Source organism: Mercenaria mercenaria, chromosome 15 (assembly GCF_021730395.1).
Source record: "Mercenaria mercenaria strain notata chromosome 15, MADL_Memer_1, whole genome shotgun sequence".
NCBI classification, from domain to species: Eukaryota; Metazoa; Mollusca; class Bivalvia; order Venerida; family Veneridae; genus Mercenaria; species Mercenaria mercenaria.
The window spans coordinates 8,889,781-8,916,057 of NC_069375.1; the positions used below are offsets into that span (position 1 = coordinate 8,889,781).

The window sequence follows — 26,277 nt, forward strand, 5'->3', positions numbered from 1 at the left end:
GTGTGTAGCTAAGAAATAATTTATAGCAAAAGAGTGTTTTAACACTTTTTATGCTCGATGGGTGGTTATATGTCGGGCGTAATAATATCACGAGGGCGCAGCAATATTACCACCCGAGTGTATAAATAGTATTAAAACACGGTTTTGCTATAAATTATTTCGATTCTAATATGCCCTTAATCTAAAACAGTAGATAAAATATAGGCCTAGAAGCGCTCTTTCTTTATCGCAACAAAAACATTGACGTCCCCGCAGGTAAACAGAGACAAGCATATTAGAATTATGGTTCTAATATGCTTGCCTCAAACTCCAATACAGTGTTACTTCCCCTTATCGGTACAGTAGATTGTTTGACAATATTCCTGCGCGGAGGTTGTGCTTGCCTCTGTTAAAACACACTTACGCTAGAATGACGTCACGGTAACGTGCGATGACGTCATCGTTTTTGTTGCGACCAAAAAAGAGCGATACTATATTTTATCTACCGTTTTAGATTGAAGGCATATTAGAATTGAAATAATTTATAGCAAAACCGTGTTTTAACACTATTTATACACTCGGGCGGTAATATGTCGTACAAATAAATTATTACGCCCGACGTATAACCGCCCATCGTTCATAAATAGTGTTAAAGCACTCTTTTGCTATAAATTATTTCTAAATATTAACATGAAGCAAAATGTGCATTTTTTTCTCATTACGATCTTTGTTGTGTGACATTTTTTACAATTCAAAACATCTACTAAAAGGAAATTGTGTAAATATTTTGTTTTCTATTGTTCTAGTAATAAGTTAATATTTGAATGTCCATTGTTAAATTTTGAGAGAAGTGAACGCACTTTTTGTAGCTATGTTAATTTAAAACAGGTGACAGATGCAAATAGCTACTCATTCGATTTGGATTTTTCACATGTTCTTTATAATGCCATAAATGATGCACATTGGCTTTAAAGTTATAAAGGCATATGAATATTATTATTATTATATGACGCATTTACTACATAGAAATATTACAAAATGAATTGAAATATACAAAAACTTACCAGTTATCACAACTTGATGAGAATAGTATTGCAAAAAGTCATGTAAATCAATGTATAAATTTTAATGTCGCACTTAACGATAGTCAGATGAAGCTCCCTACTCTTTAGTGGATCCCTAAACTTCACAAAACTCCATATAAAGTTCGATTCATTGCAAATTCAACCTTATGCACTACAAAAACATTTCTCTACTTTTGACTTATTGTTTTACTGCAATAAAAAACCACGTACAGAAGTATTGCTCCAAGGTGTATGAGAACTCGGGTGTTAATCTGTTTTGGTCCATCAAGAACTCTAGAGATGTTATCAAAAAGCTAAAAAAACGCTTCAAATGTTCGAGTATAAGTACATATGACTTTTCTACTCTTTATACTAATCTACCACATAATCTTATTAAAGAAAAACTGGTAGCTTTAACTGAGAAAACATTTACAAGAGAAAACTTTAATTATCTGACTTGCAATGAAACTACAGCATTCTTTTCTAACAGTACATTTAAGAGATACAACCTATGGAGTTGTGATTAGGTTTGTGAAGCTCTAAGGTTTCTACTAGATAACATATTTATCAACTTTGGCAATAAAACTTACAGACAAGTAATTGGTATCCCGATGGGAACCAACTGTGCCCCACTCATTGCTGATTTATTCTTATACTGTTATGAACGAGGTTTCATGCTTAGTTTATCCAATGAGACACAATTTGAAATTATTGAAGCTTTTAATGGAACCTCAAAGTATCTTGATGGTATTTTTAATATAGACAACCTATATTTTTTTAGAAATGGTGAAACATTTTTACTCAAAAGAGTTACAGCTTAACAAGACTAATACTTCAGATTTAGAAGCGTCATTTTTGGATTAAATTTAACAATTGTGAATAATAATCTAGAAACGAAAATATATGATAAAATGGACGATTTTAATTTTGAAATTGTCAACTTCCCCCACCTTGATGGAGATGTCCCTCGAGCAACATCATACGGTGTCTATATTTCACAACTTATTCGTTTTGCAAGAGCTTGCTCAAAGATAGAGGATTTTAATGATAGAAATCTTCATATCACCAAAACGTTATTACAACAGGGTTACCGTTATCATAAGCCACGGAAAGCTTTCAGTAAATTTTACTACAGATCGTCGAAACTGTTAGAAAAAATACAATACTAACCTAAAACACTTTTAAAACTTAGACTTACACACCCGGAATACTATGGAGATGTAGTTTATAAAATTAAACATAGTCCTTACTTTAATCAAATATTTGTAAAATGGGTTAAAAAGTTTATCAAAAGAGGATACTAAGCGAAAATCGTGCGATGACTAATAAAGTGTAAGACTCCATGATGCTTTTCTCCTAAATCCTACATACAACTGACGGAGGGAGTTGAACTTTGTCTTGCAGCTTTCTTAGTCGTGCCCTTAAAAGTTAGGCTCTTGGTGCTCTGACTTCAGACAAGTTGTTGAGTACATTGTTATAATTATATACTTTAGATTTACTTTAATTTTATGTTTTACTTAATTAATCTGGTATTTTTGCGCTAATGTTAGAGCCTTTCTCAGCGGAGATTTTATTTACATTGTGTTGTCTAACTTGTTGAAAATAGGGTAAGTGCGAGGTTGGTATGTCCTAAACGCGTTTAAACCCCCAGTTTCCTTTATATAGGTTACTGACCGTTCCAAGGCGGTGCCCTTATTTTCAACTGGTTTTCTGTCTGTCTTGTATTGCCTGTTGCGTATGTTGTCTTCTTTGTTGTAAGCGTTTTTTCCTCCTTCTCCTCACTCCCGCTATCGCCCCCTCCTTTCCCCTTGCATTTGCGCTCCTTTTTGTATCCCCCCTTTACTTTGAGGTAGTTTTCGTGCGCCCCCCTCCCCCCTTCTTTATTTTGGTTGCCGGAATCCTAAGGTGGTACACGATTGTTTTTTCCTTCTTATAGGGATGCCCTACTGTGTTCTTGTATCTTACTTGTCTGTTTTTCTATGTTAGTTAGTTGGGTGTGGTTGTGTGTTTATCTTTGGTACATGAATATCTGCGCTATTGTGGTTTACGTTGTAGTGTAACTGTGATTAAGGAACGTAGCATTCCCTATGTATATTCATCCTTGTTCTACTTTCCCCCTTCAACTTCCTCCCCTACCCCCTTTTTACCCCTTACCACTTCCTCCCCCTCTATCTATATTTGGCACAAATTTGTATGTACTTGTTAGATTTTTGAAGCAATCCGTCTGTAATATTTTTCCATTACAGCTTCTTTTTGTTGTGGGCCAATTTGCAAATGCGTGGCTCTGATGCTGTGTTTTTGGTGCTCTGTGCTTCCGAGAAATCTACCCTTACCTATTGTCTTTTACTATAGTGTTATAAGCAGCTGCCTTGGTGGAACGTTTGGAAGAATAAATGTTCCGTTTGAAGAAACCTAAGCTCTGACTAGCTTTGTTAGAAATTTCATTTACATGAGGAGACCAAGATAAATTTGATGTTACTACCACGCCTAAAAAGGTGGTTTGACTGACAACAGACAGGGGCTGATTGTGCAAGGTGTAGACTGTATTTAAAGTCTTTCTAGACCTAGAGAAATACAATATATGACATTTGTTTACATTGAAAGACATTTTCCATTTCTGCTCTCACAATGCTTAATTGTCAAGGTCCCCTTGCATCTGAGTTGAATCAGTCTGTGAATTTATAGTCCTATTAATTACACAGTCGTCTGCAAAAAGACGTACACTGGAGGACACAGACGCATGTAGATCATTTATGTAAAGCAGAAACAGGAGAGGTCCTAAGACTGACCCTTGAAGGACGCCTGAAGTAACAGGAGCCGAGCTGGATGTTGCCCACCGACCACAACTTTTTGAGTTCGATTTCCCAGAAATGTTTTTATCCATAAATGAGTAGAGCCTCTGATGCCATAATGGGCTAATGTTAAGAGCAGTCTCCCATGGTGGACATCAAAGGTTTTGGAAAAATCCATGATGGCAACACCAACCTGGCTTCGCTGTATTGACTGAGCTAAATCGTGAATAAAACCCACTAGTTGGGTTTCGCAAGACCGCCGGGCTCGAAAACCATGCTGGTTGTCCTCCAAGATATTGAATTTGTCTAAATGATCTAGAACATTACTAACAAATATTTGCTCTAAGATCTTACAAGCTATACAGGTTAAAGGCAGTGGCCTTTAATTTGAAGCTTGAAATTGTTCACCTTTTTTAAAAACAGGCGTTACATAGACCTCGGACCAGTCTGATGGTACAGAACCAGTATTTAGGGATTTATTGAATAACATAGTCAAAAATTGTGCTATCTCATTTGCATATTCATTTCCTTTACAATTCTAGCCCGCCTGCTTAGCTGAGTAGGTAGAGCGTTGGTCTACGGATCGCGGGGTCGTGAGTTCGATCCTCGGGCGGGGCGTATGTTCCCCGTGACTATTTGATAAACGACATTGTGTCTGAAATCATTAGTCCTCCACCTCTGATTCATGTGGGGAAGTTGCCAGTTACTTGCGGAGAACAGGTTTGCACTGGTACAGAATCCAGGAACACTGGTTAGGTTAACTGCCCGCCGATACATGACTGAAATACTGTTGAAAAACGGCGTTAAACCCAAAACAAACAAACAAACAAATCCTTTACAATTCTAGGTTTAATTTGATCTGGACCTGATCTGATCTGAATCTTTGATCTGCCCGTTTCTATCTTTCTTTTAAATTTTTGCGCCGAAAAGTAATGGTCAGTCATTGACAGAAATTTTGTACTGAAGTAGATGTATATTATGCTCAGTAATTCGAAAAAGATAACTGCTTTTTCGTATATAAAAGTCCTTGATGTTTCCACTTTTCTCTATTTTATTATCACAGCAGCGTTGTTTGTGCCGTATGGCGGTCGTAAAAAGTCTCCCCGTACATTCAATCAGGGCTGTTGTATTTCGATCTTCTCAGATCGTTCAGCACGACTTTTATGTCGTGTTATTGGTACTGTTTAGTTTCTCAACATGACCATTTCGGCCTGGGTGGTTCCAATACTCCCGCTTTTATAGCCTTGGGTATTGTTTAATCACCCTTTGGATATGGTGTCTGCTTTTTAATTTTGTCTTTTGACAGTTCCTGTGATACGCAGGCTCCATAACCTCAGATCCCCTTCCTAAATTCCAGTTTGTTTAGTTCTGCCCATTGTTTTCTCGTTTGGGGCAAACCCTTTACTTTATCTGGGGACCAAACGCCGCTCTTCATGGAATTACACGCCTCAACACGTGTATCATTGAAGGTTCCATGTTCACCGCCGTTTGAATACATCTGCGGATATCTCTAAATTGCTTTTTGTACTTTTAGCATGTGTAAATGTTGAGTTCTGCTCAACCCGGGGCTAGAGGGCGTAGACGGTAGCATGCATTTCCACTACCGTCCATGAACAGGCTCAATCAAACCGAGCCTGCAACATTTTCGTTTTTGTCGTGTTGAGCGACCTGTGATGTTTCCACTTTTCTCTTTTTTATTATCACAGCAGCGTTGTTTGTGCCGTGTGGCGGTCGTAAAAAGTCTCCCCGTACATTCAATCAGGGCTGTTATATTTCGATCTTCTCAGATCGTTCAGCACGACTTTTATGTCGTGTTATTGGTACTGTTTAGTTTCTCAACATGACCATTTCGGCCTGGGTGGTTCCAATACTCCCGCTTTTATAACCTTGGGTATTGTTTGATCACCCTTTGGTTATGGTGCCTGCTTTTTAATTTTGTCTTTTGACAGTTCCTGTGATACGCAGGCTCCATAACCTCAGATCCCCTTCCTAAATTCCAGTTTGTTTAGTTCTGCCCATTGTTTTCTCGTTTGGGGCAAATCCTTTACTTTATCTGGGGACCAAACGCCGCTCTTCATGGAATTACACGCCTCAACACGTGTATCATTGAAGGTTCCATGCTCACCGCCGTTTGAATACATCTGCGGATGTCTCTAAATTGCTTTTTGTACTTTTAGCATGTATAAATGTTGAGTTCTGCTCAACCCGGGGCTAGAGGGCGTGGACGGTAGCATGCATTTCCACTACCGTCCATGAACAGGCTCAATCAAACCGAGCCTGCAACATTTTCGTTTTTGTCGTGTTGAGCGACCTGTGATGTTTCCACTTTTCTCTATCCTTCTTTTACAGCTTGTTCTACTTTTGTTCCTTATAAATTTGTTAACATATAGTCGGTTCAAAAGCACCTAGAGTGCTTATGTTGTATTGTTGCTTGTCTTGCCGACTCAAAATAAAATTTATCTTATCTTATATATGCGAAAAGGAGTCCTTTTCGCACTTAAAGCGTACCGACCTTCTCGCATTTTAGTAGCCTTTTCGCTCACTAGGTAAACGGAGGCGCGCGCTTTTCATTTTGTAAACAAAAAGGGAAGCGGCAAAGTAATTTCATTATATTTAGCCGTGTTGTATATATACATGAAAGAAGTAAGTTGATTTTGAACATTTGTTCGGAAGTGATTATATAAGTTTTATTATTTTGATGCACACGTCTTGTCGAAATCGAGTGACGTGGACGCATTGGTCGCTTTCCTACGGAGGTGAAGGCCCCTGGTTCGAATCCTGGCTACTCCCATAATTTGCGGTGTGTCCTTGGGCAAGGCACTTTATCACGATTGCCTCAGTCGACCCAGCTGTAAATGGGTACCAGCAAATTGCTGGGGGTGAGGTATAATTGGTTTTAACTGTTCTTAATATAGGGTCGCAGAAAAGCTCTAATTGTTTCACCAAGCGACGGTAAATAAAACTTACCTTTACCTTTAGTGAAAGCATAATAATTCGTCCCAAGACAATTTCCTACGGAGGTGAAGGCCTGGCTACTCCAGTAGTCTTATCTACATCATACGTCGACTCAGTCACACTTGACTATCACGGGACGGGTATAGTGGTTTGGTCAAGAGAAAAGATGGAAAGGATAGAAAAGTGGGATAGGTAAAAGACAGAAGTAGAAAAAAGGTACTCTTACCAAGCTACGTTTTCGCCCCTTTAACTCAAGCCTCTCGGGTTATGGTGGCCACGGCCGGCAAAGCCCCAGGAATCATCAGGAGGTACTTGTAGCTAAGATGGTCCTACTTAGAACTTCAGTGATGATAGCCCCTGCTTGAAGAAGGATACCAAGTCTGGGGCGTCAGCAGTCACTGACAGTAGGCTGTTCCATATGGTGATGGTCCGGGGAAAGGAGTTCCTATAGTATGATGTAGATGATGATGGCTGTCTGTACTTTCTGCTGTTTGTAGATCTGGTGCTGCTTGAAGCTGGAGTAAGATACTGTTGGGCTGGGATGGCGACTAGGATGACCATGTAGACCTAAATATGTAAGACCTGACATAACTCACATCACTTTATAAGTTCATTGAAATTGATATTGTACATTTTTTTTCATGTTATGCTTTGATAGTAAAAATGTCAAATGACAACTTTTTCACGTCTAATTATTTGGACTAGCTATTCGGGTGCGGTGTATCCTTGGGCAAGGCACTTTATTGTGATTGCCTCAGTCAACCCATCTGTTAGTTGGAACCAGCAAATTGCTGGGGGTATTGTAAGTCTCAATTTTTTGACTGCAAGGCAGACTTATTTCACACTGAGTGACTGACACAGACTGACATTTACCGTTTATCTACCTTTACGTCTCAAGTAGTTAGACTGACATTTACCGTGTATCTACCTTTACGTCTCAAGTAGTTAGGTTCAAAACTGTGGTGTAAATCGATGGGATTTAAACTTCATGATTTATAGTTTTACATAGGCTACACATTTTTCACTTGTGTGGTTATTTTTCACTAGGATTTTATTGATTTTAAAAATGCCAAATTATTAAAACAAAAGTAAAAAATGGCATGTTAAACCTACCTTAATACCTTCATTATTTACGGTCCTGCAATATACCACCGTCTTTAAAATGTATAAACATGTAACCAATGAAATGGGCGAAAGGTATAACAGGGTTTAGAAATAAACCAATCGATACACACACAGCTTTACATGACTGAGGTAGAAATTTATCGTTGTAAGCGGAAGACACACTGACATACATGTAGTCTAAAAGTGTTTTGCATATAAAATGGAAGTTTTCTCACTAGTTGGGACATAAAATGATTGTATTTGGAATGAACTTTCCAGACCTGTAATTTTTAGTGTGAAAGTTGGGTTTAAATATGTATTTGAAGCCTCCAAAGTTAGCGACAAGATTTGCGTCACTGGTTATATACACATAGAAGGAAAACTTTCTACATTGTTTTGAATGGTAAGTGGGTTGTACATGGAGGAGAGATATTGACCTGTGCAAAAATTATCGCGACTCGCGTACAGTGAGCTTGGGCCTAGGATCTCAAAACTTGATAGGGAGGTTGATCATGATCAGCAGATTACCCCTATTGATTTTGAGGTAAGTAGGTCAAAAGTCAAGTTCACATTGACCCAAAACAGTACAACTTCTGTGTACTGTGACCTAATAATTTCTGTTCCTTATGCAAGTACTGAATGCATCAATGGGGGCATCTCGTATTCTATGAGCTCTTGTTATACTTATAGTATAGTAATAATAACTAAATGTGCTTACATTTAACAATTTTTATTTTTTTGGCAGATGATGGAAGTAGATCAGCCTCCGCAGCGAGCAGAGAATAGTGGCAAGAAACAGAAGCCTGCTAGACTTCCATGTAAGGTCTTAACTAGAATTGTATAGTCCAGTGTTTGTTGATCAGGGCTTTTTATGGCCCTTGTGTCAAAAACTTGAAGGCATTTGTATGTAGTGTTTGAACTGTCTGTCAGCCCCTGCATGCGCAGCTTGTATAGTTTCATCCTGTTTAAATGAATTTTGGTATACATCATTAAAATGTAGTGATCATGCTTATATTATTGTTGAGATACTCATGTCCAACTATTTTTTCTAGACTAATGGCTCATTTTTATGCCCCCAAAGGGAAGCATGTTAGTTTTCAACTGTCCGTCCGTTCCTTCGTCACAACGTTAACTTTTTGCATGAAGGCACTTTACTCGCGAACCACTGCACCCAGGACCTTCAAACTTCATATGTTGATAGTACTTATTGAGTACACGACCCCTACTGACTTTGGGGTCACCAGGTCAAAGGTCAAGGTCACCAGGTCTAAGGTCAAGGCGCTGCGGGGCATTTGTCACCATTAGTGAAAGCTCTTGTTATCCCCCGACGAAAGTCGGAGGGATATAGTTTTGGCATTGTCCGTCCGTCCGTCCGGAGCCATATCTAGGAAATGGTGGGGAATATTTATTTAAAACTTCAAATACACGTTCACCACTATGAGTTCTTGCGGCCCGTCAAGTTTCAGTGAGATTGCCCAAGTAACACCAGAGTTGTGGCCCTTAGAAGTTTCTAGTGTTAACTATATAGGATACTATAAATATGGCAATTTCTGCATCATAGCTTTTGATATATTTGACCTAGAACCATGAAACTTCAACAGAATTTAGATCACCATAATGTGGTTGTGTACACACAATTTCATTTGGATTTATTGTAAATTAAGAGTTATTGCCCTTTAATTGTATAAAAATCCACATATTTGTACATAACAAACTTACCATTTGGTAGAATTTCATTAAATTTCTTTCATTCTTTTCCATGAACATTTATTGTAAACATGTGAAGTTGTGTACCCACACCTGGTCACCCCCTTACCTTGATCACACACCCCCCCCCCCCCCCCCCCCCAAAAAAAAAAATATCTAAAAAATCATTCCTTATTTTAGATTTTTTTTCAAACAAACTTCATATACATGTTCACCACTATGAGGTTATGGGGCCCATCAAGTTTCAGACAGATTGCCCAAGTAACACCAGAGTTATGGCGCTTAGAAGATTCTAGTGTTAACTATATCTAGGGTACTATAGATCTATAGATATGGCAATTTCTGCATCATAACTTTTGATATATTTGACCTAGAACTATGAAACTTTAACAGAATTTAGTGCACTATAATGTTGTTGTGCACAGACAATTTTGTACGGATTTCTTTTGTAACTTCAGAGTAACTTTAATTGTCTAAAAATCCACATATTTGTACATAACAAACTTACCATTTGGCAGAATTTCATTAAATTTCTTTCATTCTTTTCTGTGAACATTTATTATAAACATGTGAAGTTGCGCACCCACACCTGGTCACCCACTTGCCTTGGTCCCCCCCCCCCCCCCCCCCCCCCCCCCCCCCCCCCTCACAAAAAAAAAACTTTTTTTTCATTTCTTATTTTAGATATTTTTTCAAACCTTCCAAGTTGTACCATTCCCCCACCTCACTTCTCCACCCAGTCATGCCCACCACCGATCATGCATCCTCTGCCCCCTGCCCCCACTTCACCCTTTTACCCTTTTTTTTTTTCATTTTTAATTTTCAATCAATATTTATAATCCACATGTGAAATTTTGTTTCCTCTCCTGTTCCCCTGCACCCCCACCCCCTAAAAAAATAAATATATACATATATATATATTTCCATTCCTGTTTTGTTTTTTTTAAATGTTCAAACCTTCAATATGTTAAGTTGTGACTGCACAAACCTTGCCCTCAGCCATGTTCAAGATATCTTACCTGTATTCTCTTAAGGACATCTGTTCTTTTAAGTTCAAATGTACATGTTAAACAGCAACACCTGGTGCCAAACCACTCAAAGACAATATTTCGTTTCAGTTAAACTTCAAGCTCACATTTCAATTAACTGCATTTAATTTTAAAAGCTAAGCTTATTACAGTAAGCATATCCCATTCAAAATAAATTCTTTAGTCAGGATCAAAGTATCATACAATTTAATACTCTTTAATTAAACATTTGTTTTCTGTTAAATTGATTTTGACTAATGAAATTATTTGCTTCTTATTAACATCCTTAACTTTTTCCTGGATATATCTTTTTGCCATTCCTCACCACAAACCCTTTCGGCAGGGGATACCAATTCATCAAATTTGCTTGTTTAACTTAATATTAAGCTACATCAGAAAATTGTACACTCAACTTCTTCTGAAGTTTTCATCCAGTTGAAATGAATTTTGGTCTACGTCATTGATCAGGCTTTAGTGGATGTGCACATGTTATGGAAACTTTAATTATTTTTCAGTCGAGCACTTTCAGGGGACATGTTTATGTCCTACAGTGTTGTCATGTTTCTTGTTTCCTTCTAATAATATATCAGAGACCTTTTATAGGCCTGTTCCCATGAAAATTTTTCTTTCAGATCAAAGCAGATTTCTCAAAAATTGGCTTTATGTAAGATTGTTCTACCCAGTTTTCCCAAATACTTTATGATGTTTTCATCCAAATAACAGAATGCAGGCATCTTCCGCTTTCAGTGGAAAAAAAAACCCTGGTGTTTATTTGGCATGAGTTTTTCCAAGCAGATACAATGAAAATTATGATGCACAAAAATAAGGCTGAAGTAATGGAAGACCCATCTCTTGATAATGATTTCAGTACAGCAGTCTTTAACCGTTGGCTTCCTTGTTTTGAGCACAGAAACATGATGTTCACAATGTTCTTGTTGCTTATTGTACCAACTTAAGTCATTGTTATTCCACATTGGTTTCGTGTTGTCAATATACCAGTACCTGTAGAACACAAATGCTTGACTGAAAAATAGAAATCCTTAGGTTGTTAACTTAAGTACATTGTCAGATTTTTATGTATGCAAAATGAAGATGTTTGAATCATCTTTGATTTAATACATTACAGTGGATGTGCAAGAGGAGATAGACTGCCTGTATGAGTTTGTGCCTGAAGTAGAACAGCATTTTGAAGTCATTGATAAAATTGGTGAAGGTAAGTCATTAATGATAAAAGTTTATTTTTGGAGTTCAAATTACTACGGTAATATGTTCTTATATAAAACGAACACTGTATGTGTGAAGAAACAAGGTGTATCCATCTGCATCTGTGATTGTTTTGATCAATGATCATGACAGTTCTTTTATGCCTGATCAGTATACATTCTTACTGCAGACTCACTACATGTAGGAATATTAACTTTTTTTACTACTGAAAAAAAAACGGAATTATTAATAACACACAAGGTTAAAATTGAAATTCTTACACAGTGCATGAAATATTAACTATGCAATATTTAGTTTATATATATTTTTATATTCTAGGTACTTTTAGTTCTGTGTTTCTTGCAAGACTGAAGCACTATCCTGAAATAGATCAACTGTTTGCTCTGAAACATATAATACCTACCAGCCATCCATCCAGGATTGAGGGCGAATTACGCTGCCTGTTAGAGATTGGGTAAGAAAACTGAAGTTCTAGTGTTTGGTGCAATGTTTTCTTACAATACCAGCTTAAGATGTATGTCAGAAAGAATACATATTCTTTTCTGTTACAAAAACACTACTTTTATCAAAACTTGTATTTGTAATATGTATGATTCAATTTATATAATTGTAGTTTGTTTTTCTTTTTATAACATTTTAAAATAGTTTAAGAAAGTTTAGTGAGCTGCACAAATTTAAGAGTTGAATATTTTGGTAATTTCATGTCAGACTACATTTATTAGGTATATGTATATCCTTTCTCTATTGTTTTAGGGGTTGTGATAATGTAATGGGTGTGGAGCTGTGCATCAGAAACAGGGACCATGTTGTCATAGTGATGCAGTACTTTCCTCATGAAAAATTCCAGGTAAGAACTTCACAAGCATCACATATTACTGGTATATAATATTTTTGTACTGTAATATATAATTTATGTACTGGCATGAGAAGTGCTGAAGTGGAAAAAGTACTGTAAGGTGGAATGATGAAATGTTACCTTTACAAGTCAGATGCATTTGTTTGATTTTTGTGCATGCAAGTTCTTCTGTTGATATGAATGAAGCTGACAGTTGCTGTGTGCAGATAATTCAAGTTTAGTTCGAGTTCAAAGCAGGACTTGGCGAAGGCTGACAGCAATGTACAATATATTTTTTTATGAAAACAATCATTTCAGAACTTAAATCATATATTTGTAATTAACGACAGTTTCATACAGGTATTATATGCCAACTGTTAAAAAGTCACTTTCTAGTCTAGGTGCCTTAGAGAAAACACAAAAAGGGCTGATACATGGAATATTAACCCTTTTCATGCTGGACACGATTGATTCTGCCTTTACGACGAGTGTAGATCATGATCAGCCTGCACATCTGTGTAGTCTGATCAAGATCTGTGCTGTTTGCCATTAAGTTAGTACTTTCTGGTAAGAACCCCTTTTAACAGTTAATGGCACTGTCCTGATTGAAAGTTCATTATAGACATTCAGCAGGGTAAGGGTTAAATTTATACCAAAATACATACATTATCCTTTCTGTAGAGTAAGCTTGATACATATCAGATCTATTGATAAGATGTTAAATCATTCACATTTAATTTTCCAGGACTACATTCTTCACATGAGTTTGCAGGAGGTACATGACTACATAAAGAACTTACTGATTGCTCTAAGACGTGTGCATAAATTTGATATCATTCATAGAGACGTTAAACCAAGTAATTTCCTCTGTGACAGAAAAACTAAAAGGTAAATTTGATTTGATTTTCTTTTTACAAAATATTATACCCCGTAAAACAAAGCTTTAGAAAGATAACTGTGAAACACAGAATTTAGGGGGGTATATAGGAATCGTCTGACATTAGGTTGGTCAGTCTTTTGCAAAAGCTTTATAATGGTGATCGTGTGTATCAACTTTAAAAAGTGTAGAAGTACTTCAGTCCATAAAGATTTTGTAACAGACTGACCAGCTGAATGTTAGGTGATAAATTTGCCATCTTTGGATACTCCAGTATCAGTCCGTGTTTTCTGATTTTAGGCTGCGTTTTTTGTGCCCCCCCCCCAGACACACACATGAGTGGTGGGGGCATATAGATTTGCTCTTGTCCGTGTATCCATCCGTCCGTGCGTCCGTCCAAAGTTCGTGACGCGTCTAGTTCAAAAAGTATTTGATATAAATTGATGAAACCTTGCATGAGTCTTTATCATGATATGAACTTGCGCACCTTCTATTTTCGTCTGGCTCTGCCCCCTAATTTTAGAGTGCCTCTGAAATAGTCAAAAATGCACATTTTCACCTTGTGACACGCCTAGCTCATAAAGTATTTGATATAGATTCATGAAACCTTACGAGTCTTAATCATGATATGAACTTGCGCACTTCCTATTTTTCGTCTGGCTCCGCCCCCTATTTTTAGAGTTATGGCCCCTGAAATAGTCAAAAATCCACATTTTCACCTTGTGACACACCTAGCTCAAAAAGCATTTGATATAGATTCATGAAACCTTGCATGGGTCTTAATCATAATGTGACCTTGCACACTTGGCATTCTTCTTGAGAATTTTAGCGTTTATTACAGAGTTATGGCCCTTGAAATAGCCAAAATAGTGGATTTTTTGTTTTTGATTCTCATAGCTCAAAAAGTATATGGTATAGAATAATGAATCCTTTTCATAATTTTTTTTTTGAGGCTATATTATTTCCCCTTATTTGTGACAAATGTTCCAGTGCGGGGGGGGGGGGGGGGGGGGGGGGACACACCCTGTGTCCTACAGACGCATTCTAGTTTAAAACTGCTTTAGTGAATAAGTAACAAAATTATGATTAGGGAAATCAATGCGTACTGGAATAGATTGGACACCATTGAAGAATATAAAAATTGACAGAACACATTTAAAGTCAACAAAAGCAGACATGTGCATGTGTTCCTAATTTGACAAAGATAAAGATTATCAAAGGTCCTCTCCTTATTCTGTCAGTTTGTTTGCATTCCTTGAAGTTTAGTCATTACATGCATATCTTTTTCTGTACATCTGAATATATTTGTTGGAATGTAACTCATGTATAAATTTCAAGTACAACTGAATAATAGGACCATCGGAATCTGGAATTAGTGTTATTATGCCTACCTTGGAAGAAGGAGGGGAATATTGTTTTGCAGATGTCGGTCGGTCTGTCTGTTGGTTGGTCAGAATGTAGACCAATCCGTTTCCGGATGATAACTTAAGAACGCTTGGGCCTAGGATCATGAAAGTTGAAAGTTGATCATAACCAGCAGATGACCCCTATTGATTTTGAGATCAGTAGGTCAAAGGTCAAGGTCACAATGACCCAGAACACTTAAACGGTTTCCAGATGATAACTAAAGAACACTTGGGCCTAGGATCATGAAAGTTGACAGGGAGGATGGTCATGACCAGCAGATGACTCCTATTGATTTTGATGTCAGTAGGTCAAAGGTCAAGGGCACAGTGACCTGAAACAGTAAAACTGTTTCCTTACAGTAACTTGAAAACGCCTGGGCCTAGGATCACAAAACTTAGTAGGGGGTTGATCATGACCAGTAGATGACCCTTATTGATATTGAGGCCAGTAGGTCAAAGGTCAAGGTCACAGTAACCTGGAACAGTTGAAAATGTGTCCGGGCGACAACTTGAGAATGCTTGGGCCTAGGATCACGAAACTTTATATTGAGGTTTATCATGAACAGCAGATGACCCCTATTGGTTGGAGGTCAATAGGTCAAAGGTTAAGGTCACTTTGCCCAAGAACAGTAGAACTTTTGTGCAGAGTGACCAAATAATTTCTGTTCCTTGTGCAATTACTGAATGCATCAAGGGGGGTGGGCATTTCGTGTTCTACAAGCTCTTGTTACACAGGATACCACCAGTCCTATGTCTCGAAAGCGCCAGAGGGTACTGTCTGGTTTCATCAGTTCCCATGCACAAATTACTGTGTTCAGCCTACAGTATCCCTTAACAACCAGGTTGCTAACAGTGTATATTTGCCTTCATACATATTCATTCATAAAGTTATCTAACAATAGTTGCTCTTGTTTAGCATAAAAAAGTTATGTTTTAGATATGCTTTGGTTATGTTTTAGATATGCTTTGATTATGTTTTAGATATGCTTTGGTTGACTTTGGTTTGGCCCACAAAGCTCCAGTGTGTAAGAAGACAGAAAATACAGAACCTGCTACGAGCACATCAACTCCTGTAACCTCAGATACTAGAAAAGGCATACTCACACAGTCACAGGTACACACATAAGATCAGCTTTTTAAAAATGATTAATAGAGTATTTGACTGACTCAACATTAAGTGATATTAAAAACAAAGTCTATTTGAACTATTGTGCTGTGTTAAAGTAGATAGAAAATTAATGGTATTTTTAGCTCACATGTCACAAAGTGACAGTGTGAGCTTTTGTGATCGCGCAGCGTCCGTCGTGCGTACGTGCGTCCGTCCGTGCGTAAACTTTTGCTTGTGACCTATCTAGAGGTCACATTTTTCATGGGATCTTTATGAAAGTTGGTCAGAATGTTCATCTTGATGATATCTAGGTCAAGTTCGAAACTGGGTCACGTGCGGTCAAAAACTAGGTCAGTAGGTCTAAAAATAGAAAAACCTTGTGACCTCTCTAGGGGCCTTATTTTTTATGGGATCTGTATGAAGGTTGGTCTGAATGTTCATCTTGATGATATCTAGGCCAAGATCTTCATGAAAATTGGTCAGAATGTTTACCTGGATGATATCTAGGTCAAGTTCGAAACTGGGTCACGTGCGGTCAAAAACTAGGTCAGTAGGTCAAATAATAGAAAAACCTTGTGACCTCTCTAGAGGCCATATTTTTCATGGGATCTGTATGAAAGTTGGTCTGAATGTTCATCTTGATGATATCTAGGTCAAGTTCGAAACTGGGTCAGCTGCAATCAAAAACTAGGTCATTAGGTCTAAAAATAGAAAAACCTTGTGACCTCTCTAGAGGTCATACTTTTGAATGGATCTTCATGAAAATTGGTCAGAATGTTCACCTTGATGATATCTAGGTCAAGTTCGAAACTGGGTCACGTGCCATCAATAACTAGGTCAGTAGGTCAAATAATAAAAAAACCTTGTGACCTCTCTAGAGGCCATATTTTTTATGGGATCTGTATGAAGGTTGGTCTGAATGTTCATCTTGATGATATCTAGGCCAAGTTCGAAACTGGGTCAACTGTGGTTAAAAACTAGGTCAGTAGGTCTAAAAATAGAAAAACCTTGTGACCTCTCTAGAGGCCATATTTTTCATGGGATCTGTATGAAAGTTGGTCTGAATGTTCATCTTGATGATATCTAGGTCAAGTTTGAAACTGGGTCAGCTGCGGTCAAAAACTAGGTCATTAGGTCTAAAAATAGAAAAACCTTGTGACCTGTCTAGAGGCCATACTTTTGAATGGATCTTCATGAAAATTGGTCAGAGTGTTCACCTTGATGATATCTAGGTCAGGTTTGAAACTGGGTCACGTGCCATCAATAACTAGGTCAGTAGGTCAAATAATGAAAAAAACCTTGTGACCTCTCTGAAGGCCATATTTTTCATGGGATCTGTATGAAGGTTGGTCTGAATGTTCATCTTTATGATATCTAGGTCAGGTTCAAAACTGGGTCACATGAGCTCAAAAACTAGGTCACTATGTCAAATAATAGAAAAAAAAGGACGTCATACTCAGTTCAAAACTGGGTCATGTTGGGACAGGTGAGCGATTCAGGACCATCATGGTTCTCTTGTTATTTATAAGATACGAAGAGACACATTTATTCTGAAAGCTTAGAGGATACATTTATAGGAACAGCAGGGTGAGGTACATACTAGCTTGATGCTGTTTATATCACATCATTTACATACAAGACTTATATTGTAAGCATAAAATATTTTTCTAGCCTTTTGTAGACGTATTATTGAAATTCCCATCACTGTATAGGATTTCAGCTTGTATGTAGCTTTTGGTTTCTACATACAGGTTGAATTAAACAACTCTGCTACACCAGAAAACCAGATGAATTCCACAAAAATCGACAAGAACACGCCTACTTCAGATTTCAAATCGCGTCAGTATACTCCACCTGTCAGCAACTCTTTGTTTGCAAGACGTGTAAAGTCACCTAGACGAATGTTGCTAGCTAAGAGGGTGTTGTTAGCAAAGGAAAAACAAGATGATATTTTGTCTCAGCGTAAGACATCAAGCCATCGTTACCAGCCTACAGCTTGTCAATGCTTCGGAAAACCACAGATCTGTTCATTATGTACAGCAAGGTTAGTGTTTACAATCTTCAGGGCGTCAAGTTACCTATATTTACCTATATTTTCCTATATTTTAGCCCTCTACCTATAATAACCTATAAAATCCTATATTTTGCCAAAATACCTATAAATACCTATAATCTGGAAATTTTGTGGTAAGCAAGGAATACAAAGGTCATTCAAACCTTTAAAAAAGAAGTAATTCTAAGATAATTGAGTTTATAAATATGCTGTTACCTTTTAGGCATTGAAATTTGTATTCCTTTCAGGTGTAGCGACCCTGCCCAGCCCAGCTTTAGGAAAGCTTTAAGTAATGGAAGTTCTTTTTTCAATTGGAATATTTTCCATTTCTTAAAGCTTTCATGTATAAAAATGTGAATAGGAAATGCACATGTTTTTATTTTGTTTTCAGAATAAGCAAGCCTTAATGTTTCATAATTAAGCCTTATAATGCCTGCTAATAAGAGTCAGTTTCGAGATAGGTGGCTATCAGAAGTAGATGGCAATGGACATGAACTGAAATTATGGTGTGTCAAGGGGAAGAGTGACTCTTATGGTCACTGTACATTGTGCAAAACTGACATAAAGTGTGATAATGCTGGACTGAGACAAATTCTTCAACATGCAAAAGGCACTCAGCACAAGAAATTAAGTAAAGTTGCTTTCTCATCAACACAAGCTAAACTGAAATTTAAACCTCCAACAGCTGATGAAAACCCATGTTCAACTTCAGAAGGAACAGTCCATGGTAGCATTAGTGAATCACCAGCTTCCACCTCAAAGCAAAAGCAAATTTTAAGCTATTCATATGCTAAAGATGATGTTATTTCTGCTGAACTATTATGGGCAGCAAAATGTGCCTATTCTAATATAAGCTTTAGAGCCAATGATGGAATTGGAGAAACATTCAAAGCTATGTTTCATTGTCCAATAGCAGATGGATTTAGTATGAGTTGAACAAAATTGTCATACCTCTTGTCTGATGGGTTAGGACCTTCCTTCACCGAACTGTTGCTGTATGATGTGAGACAGTCAAGTAACTATTTTTCTGTTCAATATGATGAAACTACTCAGGCTCAAGTGAAGAGGCAAATGGACCTTTTAATAAGGTATTGGTCTCCAACATATGATGATGTCTGGTGTAGGTATTACAAATCCTTGTTCTTTGCTCATGCAGGTGGAAAGACTGTTGCATCAGCAATGGTAGAGACTCTTCTTGGGGACACTATACCAATTAAATATTTAAATGCACTTGGCAGTGATGGACCAAATGTCAACAAAACAATTTTTATGGAAGTGTCTAAACAAATTAAAGAAACTTCACCTCAGTGGGAAGGACAATTGAATGTTGATACATGTAATCTTCATACCATGCATAATGCATTTAGCAAGGGCATTGAAGAGTATGGTCAAGAAGCAGAAGACCTTGAAATAGCCTTATTTGGTTTGTACAAATGCAGGCCCAACACAATATTTTATACTTGTATTAACAATGTACTGATATATGTTGTTAGCAATATGGCTTGGTTTGCCTAATTCCCTGTTAAACTGATTTGAGTACCAGTATTGGTAAAGTTTTGTCTGTAGGTGAATTAATAGTTTATTATGAAAGTAAGATATATGTTAAAATGTTATTTGTTTAAAATCATAAAAGTAGCCACTTTTTCTGTTCCTTTGTATTTTATGTTTAATAAAAGAGAGTGCTGGTAGGTGGTGGAGGAGGATAAAACACTTGTCTGACTTGTTTTCTTCATTATAAGCAACCTATATAATCCTATATTTCAGGCCCCCAAATACCTATATTTCAGGATCCTACCTATATTTTTGACTCCCAAAAGCACTTGACGCCCTGAATCTTGTGTGCTGGACAACTGTTTTGTTTCCTTTAATTGATATTAAGGTAGTTTTACATAAACTTTAAGGTGTGAAGCCTGTCTTGTAAGCTCAGAACTTCCTAGCAGGAAATTGCAGGTTCAGATTCTGGCAAGCAGTGCGTACATTCTCCATGAAGATTAACTGAAGACAATATGTTTTATGCAAGTAATCAGCAGATTTTCTCAGATATGTGAAGTGTACTGGTTAATGCTGGAACAGTGGTCAGTCTGATTGTTGAGAAAGGAGCAATTTTAGTCTGCCCACTCTCATTGTTTCCATACATTACCTAAACCTAATCATAAACAAACGGTATGGCTGAATGAGTAAATCTTAATCACTCATACTCTACCTACTCTATTGTCAGTTAAAACACTGACTTCTAAATCTGATACCTAGACAGAAAAAAACATTTTAACCCTGAGTAGTTTAGGACAGATTCTAAAATGGCATTAAACCCAACAAAACAACCTTTACCAGTTCAAAAGAATACAGGTAGTCTCCTGTTAATTATAGTTGTATTTTTTTTTAATATTACAGAAGTAACCAGAATGCTCCACGGGCTGGTACCCCAGGATTTAGGTCACCTGAGGTACTCATAAAGTGTCCAGACCAGTCTACTGGTATGTTATTAAAATATATGAAATTCTGTAGTTGTAAGAAGTTATGATTATCAAAGATCATCAAATAATACGTTATCTGTTTGAGTCACTGCAAAGATTTTCAGATGTAGAAAAATATCTTAATGAAAGTCAACATGTTCCTACCAGGAGCTTGAATTAAAATAAATATTTAGAAAAGCAGTGCCAAAACATCAATAAGATAAACTAGAAATACACTGTTAATAATCTGTGCTTGTAACTCAAACTTTTTTTCCCCAGAATATGTGTAATTAAGTGTTATTTCACTAGTATATTTTCTAGAGATATATATTTATTTTCATCACCCGAATATGTGTTGTTGATAGTGTCATACCCTAGTGACACTATACTCTAGTGTATTTTCACCTTATATTTCGAATAAAGTGATTATATAGCATGAAACCTGTCAAAATTAAGTATATATATTAATTATTACCTTTCAGTTACATGCTAAATGCTTAATTAAAGTTTACAAAACATTTTCGCCATAGACTTGTAGGCACTTTTTATGCCCCCGAAGGGAGGCATATAGTTTTTGAACCGTCTGTCGGTCTGCAGCCCTTTTTTTGTAAATTTGGGGAAGGGTACCAGGTCCCTTTTGGAGGGGAAATTTACGTCGCGAAATCATTGTTTGGAGGAATATATTTGCTGAAAAGTTGTTAAAATCAGGACTGAAAATCAAAACTAATTTCATTTTTTTTGCATGGGGAATTTTTGGCCAAGGTGGGGAAAAAAGTATATTTTTTAGATTGGGGAATGGGGCCGAATTTCGGCCCTAAAATCAGCATAAAAAAAGGCCTGGTCTGTCAGTCTGTCCGCAATTTTCGTGTCCGGTCCATATCTTTGTCATCCATCGATGGATTTTCAACTAACTTGGCACGAATGTGTACTACAGTAAGACGACGTGTCGCGCGCAAGACCCAGGTCCATAGCTCAAAGGTCAAGGTCACACTTAGACGTTAAAGGTCATTTTTCATGATAGTGCATTCGTGTCCGGTCCATATCTTTGTCATCCATGGATAGATTTTCAAATAACTTGGCATGAATGTGTACCACAGTAAGACGACGTGTCACACGCAAGACCCAGGTCTGTAGCTCAAAGGTCAAGGTCACACTTAGACGTTAAAGGTCATATTTCCTGATAGTGCATTGATGGGCGTGTCCGGTCCATATCTTTGTCATTCATGCATGGATTTTAAAATTATTGGGCATGAATGTGTACCACAGTTAGACGATGTGTCGCGCGCAAGACCCAGGTCCGTAGGTCAAAGGTCCTGAACTCTAACATCAGCCATAACTATTCATTCAATGTGCCATCGGGGGCATGTGTCATCCTATGGAGACAGCTCTTGTTCATCTTTTTATGCATCTACTGGTGAAAAACTGGAGGGACTAATAGCACAAATTCAAAAGCAGTTCTGTGTGGAATAGCTTTAAGCTTACAAAATTTGTTTAGATTGTCTTCATCAGTTGGTTTCAGTGAAACAAAAACCTTCAAATTTTTACATTTCTTAATTACAGCTGTGGACATCTGGTCAGCTGGTGTGATATTTCTGTCACTGTTGAGTGGTAGATACCCATTTTTCCGTGCTAACGATGACCTGACAGCCCTGGCACAGATCATCAGTACATTTGGTAGTGAAGCGGTGAAAGATGCTGCTAAAGCATGTGGTATGTTACGGTTCATGTTTTAGAATGCTGCCAAGCAGCATAACTTCCTGATGCTCTAGATGTTGATTAATCTTGATTTCAGTGTATTGATAATATGTTTTGTTCTATGTCATCTTGATACATAATTTTGAGATATTGATCAGTTAAATATAGGAAATAAAATATGAGCTATTTTCCATTCATATGAAAGAAAACAAGAGAAAAATCTAAAAAATGTAATGCTGTATTTTTGTTGGATTTCAGTGTAATTTCACATAAATGTTCTACAGGTAATCTTCTGCCAAATGTGTTCAAGTCATTCTTAAGGATGAATTAACTGGCTAATGTTTCGGATTACAGTAAATATATTGCCAAATCGTAAGCAGGAACCTGGGTAGGTTTAGGACCTTATTTGTAGCAGACACAGACACATGGTGCATGTCTGACTACATTCCATTTTGCCAACTTCAGCATTTGTTTCAGATACCAGTGTCGGTGAAGTTTCCTGATCAAATTAGAAAAAAACTTTATTAAGTTGATTTATTATATTTACAGGTAAGAACATGATATGTAATCCAAGTCAGCCTCACCTAGATCTGAGAACAATGTGTATGAAACTTCGAACTGCTCCACTCAGTAAACAGACATCTCGGAAAAACAAAATGTCTCCAGAGGCTGAAGCTTCATGGAGACACATCCCAGACTCCGCCTTCGATTTGTTGTCACGGTTACTTGACTTGAATCCATTTACACGAATCACAGCAGAGGAAGCTTTGAAACATTCATTCTTTACAGACATGGAGTGTGCCAGTTAGTATGTAGACATGTTCTTTTTGTGTGAAGTGCTGAGATATACCGGGTGTGACTGATGGTGAAAGGTGTTTCGTCATTAGATCTCTCAAGGAACTGGCCAGTACAAAATCATAGCCTAGACTAAAGGAAATTAAAAGAAGACATTGAAAGGTTGTTTAAGAAATGGCTAAGTACTTTCTGGTAAAAAGTTACCAGTACTTGTAAAGGACAGTTCAGTTAAACCATATATAACCTAAACCTACACAATATGGACAAATTTCAAATTCTGTAACTGAAAAAAAAATAAATACATTGTAACCATGAAAATGGTTATCATCTATGCTGAATTATTGTTTTAAAACACTTACCATTTTGTTTCAAAATTTGTCACTGAATATTGCTGAAATCACAGATTTTTTAATTGATAGGCATTTTTGCCATTTGGTTGTATTAGAGTTTCAGTAGTGACCACAAAAAATGTTTTGATCTTTGACCACAGGTCTAGCTTCTTTTCAAGAATGCATGGTCATTTTTGGTTGTAGTTGATAGCTGTGCCTATATTGAAAATTTTATATTTGTTCATAAAATCAGTTTAAGGCCTGTAATGTTGAAAGTTTTGTTTTCATTTATGTAAGATATTTTCTTCAGTTATGAACAAATTGTTTGCATTTTGGTAAAACATAGTTCTTAATGAATGTACTGCATTTAAAGACTTCAAGATTTAAGGCCATTTTTGTGCAAAAGTGAATGATCTTTAAGGTAGTTCTGCACATCTGATAAACCAAAAGTAATGGTGTTACCCATTCATCCAGATAACGTAGAATAAAACCTGGACTATAAACGGAAATGAAAATCATTTTATGAATTAATGGCAACCTATGAGTAAATATAAATTAAAATGCCAATGTTACATCTTTCTAAAGATAAGATATGATATAAAAACATTTGGGTGTTAAAAAGTTCCAAATAATGTCTTGAAATCAGCTTGGAATATGCAGATTTCTTTAATCATGTGCATACATTTCAAAAACAAGTACATGGATCTATCATTTTATCTTGCCCTATTATAGACAGTATTTCGGACTGTGCCAAGTTTAATTAAAATGTGCATGCAGAAAACTTTCTATTTATGAAAATGTTGTTAGAATTGTGATTTTCTCATAGATCTTAGGAAAACTTGTGTGAAATCCAAATTTTTAAATTGTCTTATAAAAAAAATCCAGCACACAACCTGATACTTTTTATTTACCAGATTTTCTAAGTACATTCTGAAGTTTTGAAAAAAACTGGTTTAAGAAAATTCTTTTGGAGAAAATATTTTGATCTGAACATACCTTCAATGGAAAAGATAGTTTGATGAAATTGAATGAATATTAAAATTGACCATCAGGATTACAGTTTGATCCGCCTTTTCCATAGAAAAGTTTTACTCTTAATTTGTTGTACCCCACTCCCAACCCACAACAAAGTTGTAAGGGGGTGAATACTGGTTTCAGGTTGTCTGTCTGTTTGTCCGTAGAAAGAATCTTGTGCGCACCAACTCTCTGCAGCCCCTTGACACAATTTAATGAAACTTCACACAAGTGATCTGTAACAACAGTGCATGGGACATGTTAGATTTTTTTTTTTCAGAAAAAAATTCTGCAGAGTTATGGGACTTTGTTTTTTGTTACTATACTATATACATAGACACAATCTTGTGCACACCATCTCTCCTCATCCCCATGACTTAATTTAATGAAACTTCACACAAGTGATTGGTAACAACAGTAGTTGTGCATGGGGCATGTTAGGTTCTTTCAGAGAAAAATTTGCAGAGTTACAGGACTTTGTTTTTTGTTAACATACTATATACATGCAATCTGCATGTGCAGTCTTGTGCGCATCTAATCTTCTGAACCCTTGCACACAATTTAAGGAAACTTCACACAAGTGATCAGTACCAATCCTAGTTGTGCATGGTGCATGTTACGTTCTTTTAGATAGATATTCTGCAGAGTTATGGGACTTTGTTTTTCTTACTATACTGTATACATACAGTCCACATAATTATGCAATCTTGTGTGTGTAAAATTGCAATATACTGTGTCAGTGCGTGCGGGGGGGTACATTCATCACCTTTAGTGATAGCTCTAGTTTTTTCTATATTATGTAATATCATTGATGTTAATTATTTTAAAGAACTCTGATAGTGGTAAGAGGAACGTTTTATTTTTTCAAAATATCTTGATTAGTTTGAATTTGTCATCAAAAACAATTTTAGTTGATTTTTTCATTGTAGATTGCAGTCATTTTGTGCAATAAAAAGTTTTCTAATGTCAGTATTTGACTATTTGTTGATACTGGTTTTAAAACTTTCAGGATGTCTTAGCATAAACTTTAAAGCACTATCAGAGCAACAAGATTGTAAAGTCAGTGACTCTGCTTTTTTTGTTTAACATTGTGTTCCAAAGGTCAAGGGTTGTAACTAGAGGGATTTTAAAATTAAACTTGATTGTCAGCTGTAATGTAGAGGAGTGGGGAAAAAAGGATGATTTAATGAAGGATAGAAGCAATCACAGATAAACATGTTATGAAAAATAATATAGCAAGGATAAGAAATTTTAGAATAGTGGTTCGACAGATTTGCTTTTTTGTTTTAAGCAAAATTGAAGTATATGGATAATCACTAGTTTGTGGTAGTAACTTGTGCACATGCAGGGATATGCATGTTCTGATTATTGCAAAGTGATTTGTTATTACGTATATTTTACTGATACAGATATGCCAATAAAGATAGTATTTTCTAAATTACCGGTATTTCCTTGTATCTTATCTTTCCTCCACTATGTGCCATTTTCAGTATCTTAAAAAATAAAGCCAAAAGTTTGATTCCAGAATTACTATTTTCATTAATGACCCTCTGAACTGATCCACCATAATCAATGTAGCATTTATTGAAGTAGAATCTCATTCCCTTAACAGGGTGATTATGTACTGCTCAGATGGAGACATTTTTCTTTTATTTGCAGAGTGCAACTGAGCAGAACCATTTGAACAAACTAGAATTCAATGAAAGTCTCTGTTGAGTAATTCTTGTAAACCTTGTTTATTTGTGGTTGCATAATCTAACTTACTTGTTGGCATCGTAGCAATTACCTTTCAATCAAACTTACCTAATGATTATACAACCATAAGTTGACGGAGCCTTTTGATTCCAACTACGCCTTTA

At 36.6% G+C, this 26,277-nt stretch overlaps 1 protein-coding gene across 1 annotated transcript; it reads left to right on the top strand.

The window, feature by feature from the left end:
- Positions 1-6,360: 6,360 nt before the first annotated feature.
- LOC123546114 (cell division cycle 7-related protein kinase-like) lies at positions 6,361-25,859 on the top strand. The gene is made up of 11 exons (XM_045332305.2): positions 6,361-6,478; positions 8,640-8,712; positions 11,756-11,842; positions 12,172-12,307; positions 12,607-12,700; positions 13,434-13,576; positions 15,953-16,085; positions 17,831-18,123; positions 20,524-20,606; positions 22,146-22,295; positions 22,830-25,859. The coding sequence occupies exons 1-11, from the start codon at positions 6,470-6,472 to the stop codon at positions 23,087-23,089; spliced, it is 1,461 nt and encodes a 486-aa protein (XP_045188240.2). The 5' UTR covers positions 6,361-6,469; the 3' UTR covers positions 23,090-25,859.
- The last annotated feature ends 418 nt before the right edge of the window (positions 25,860-26,277 follow it).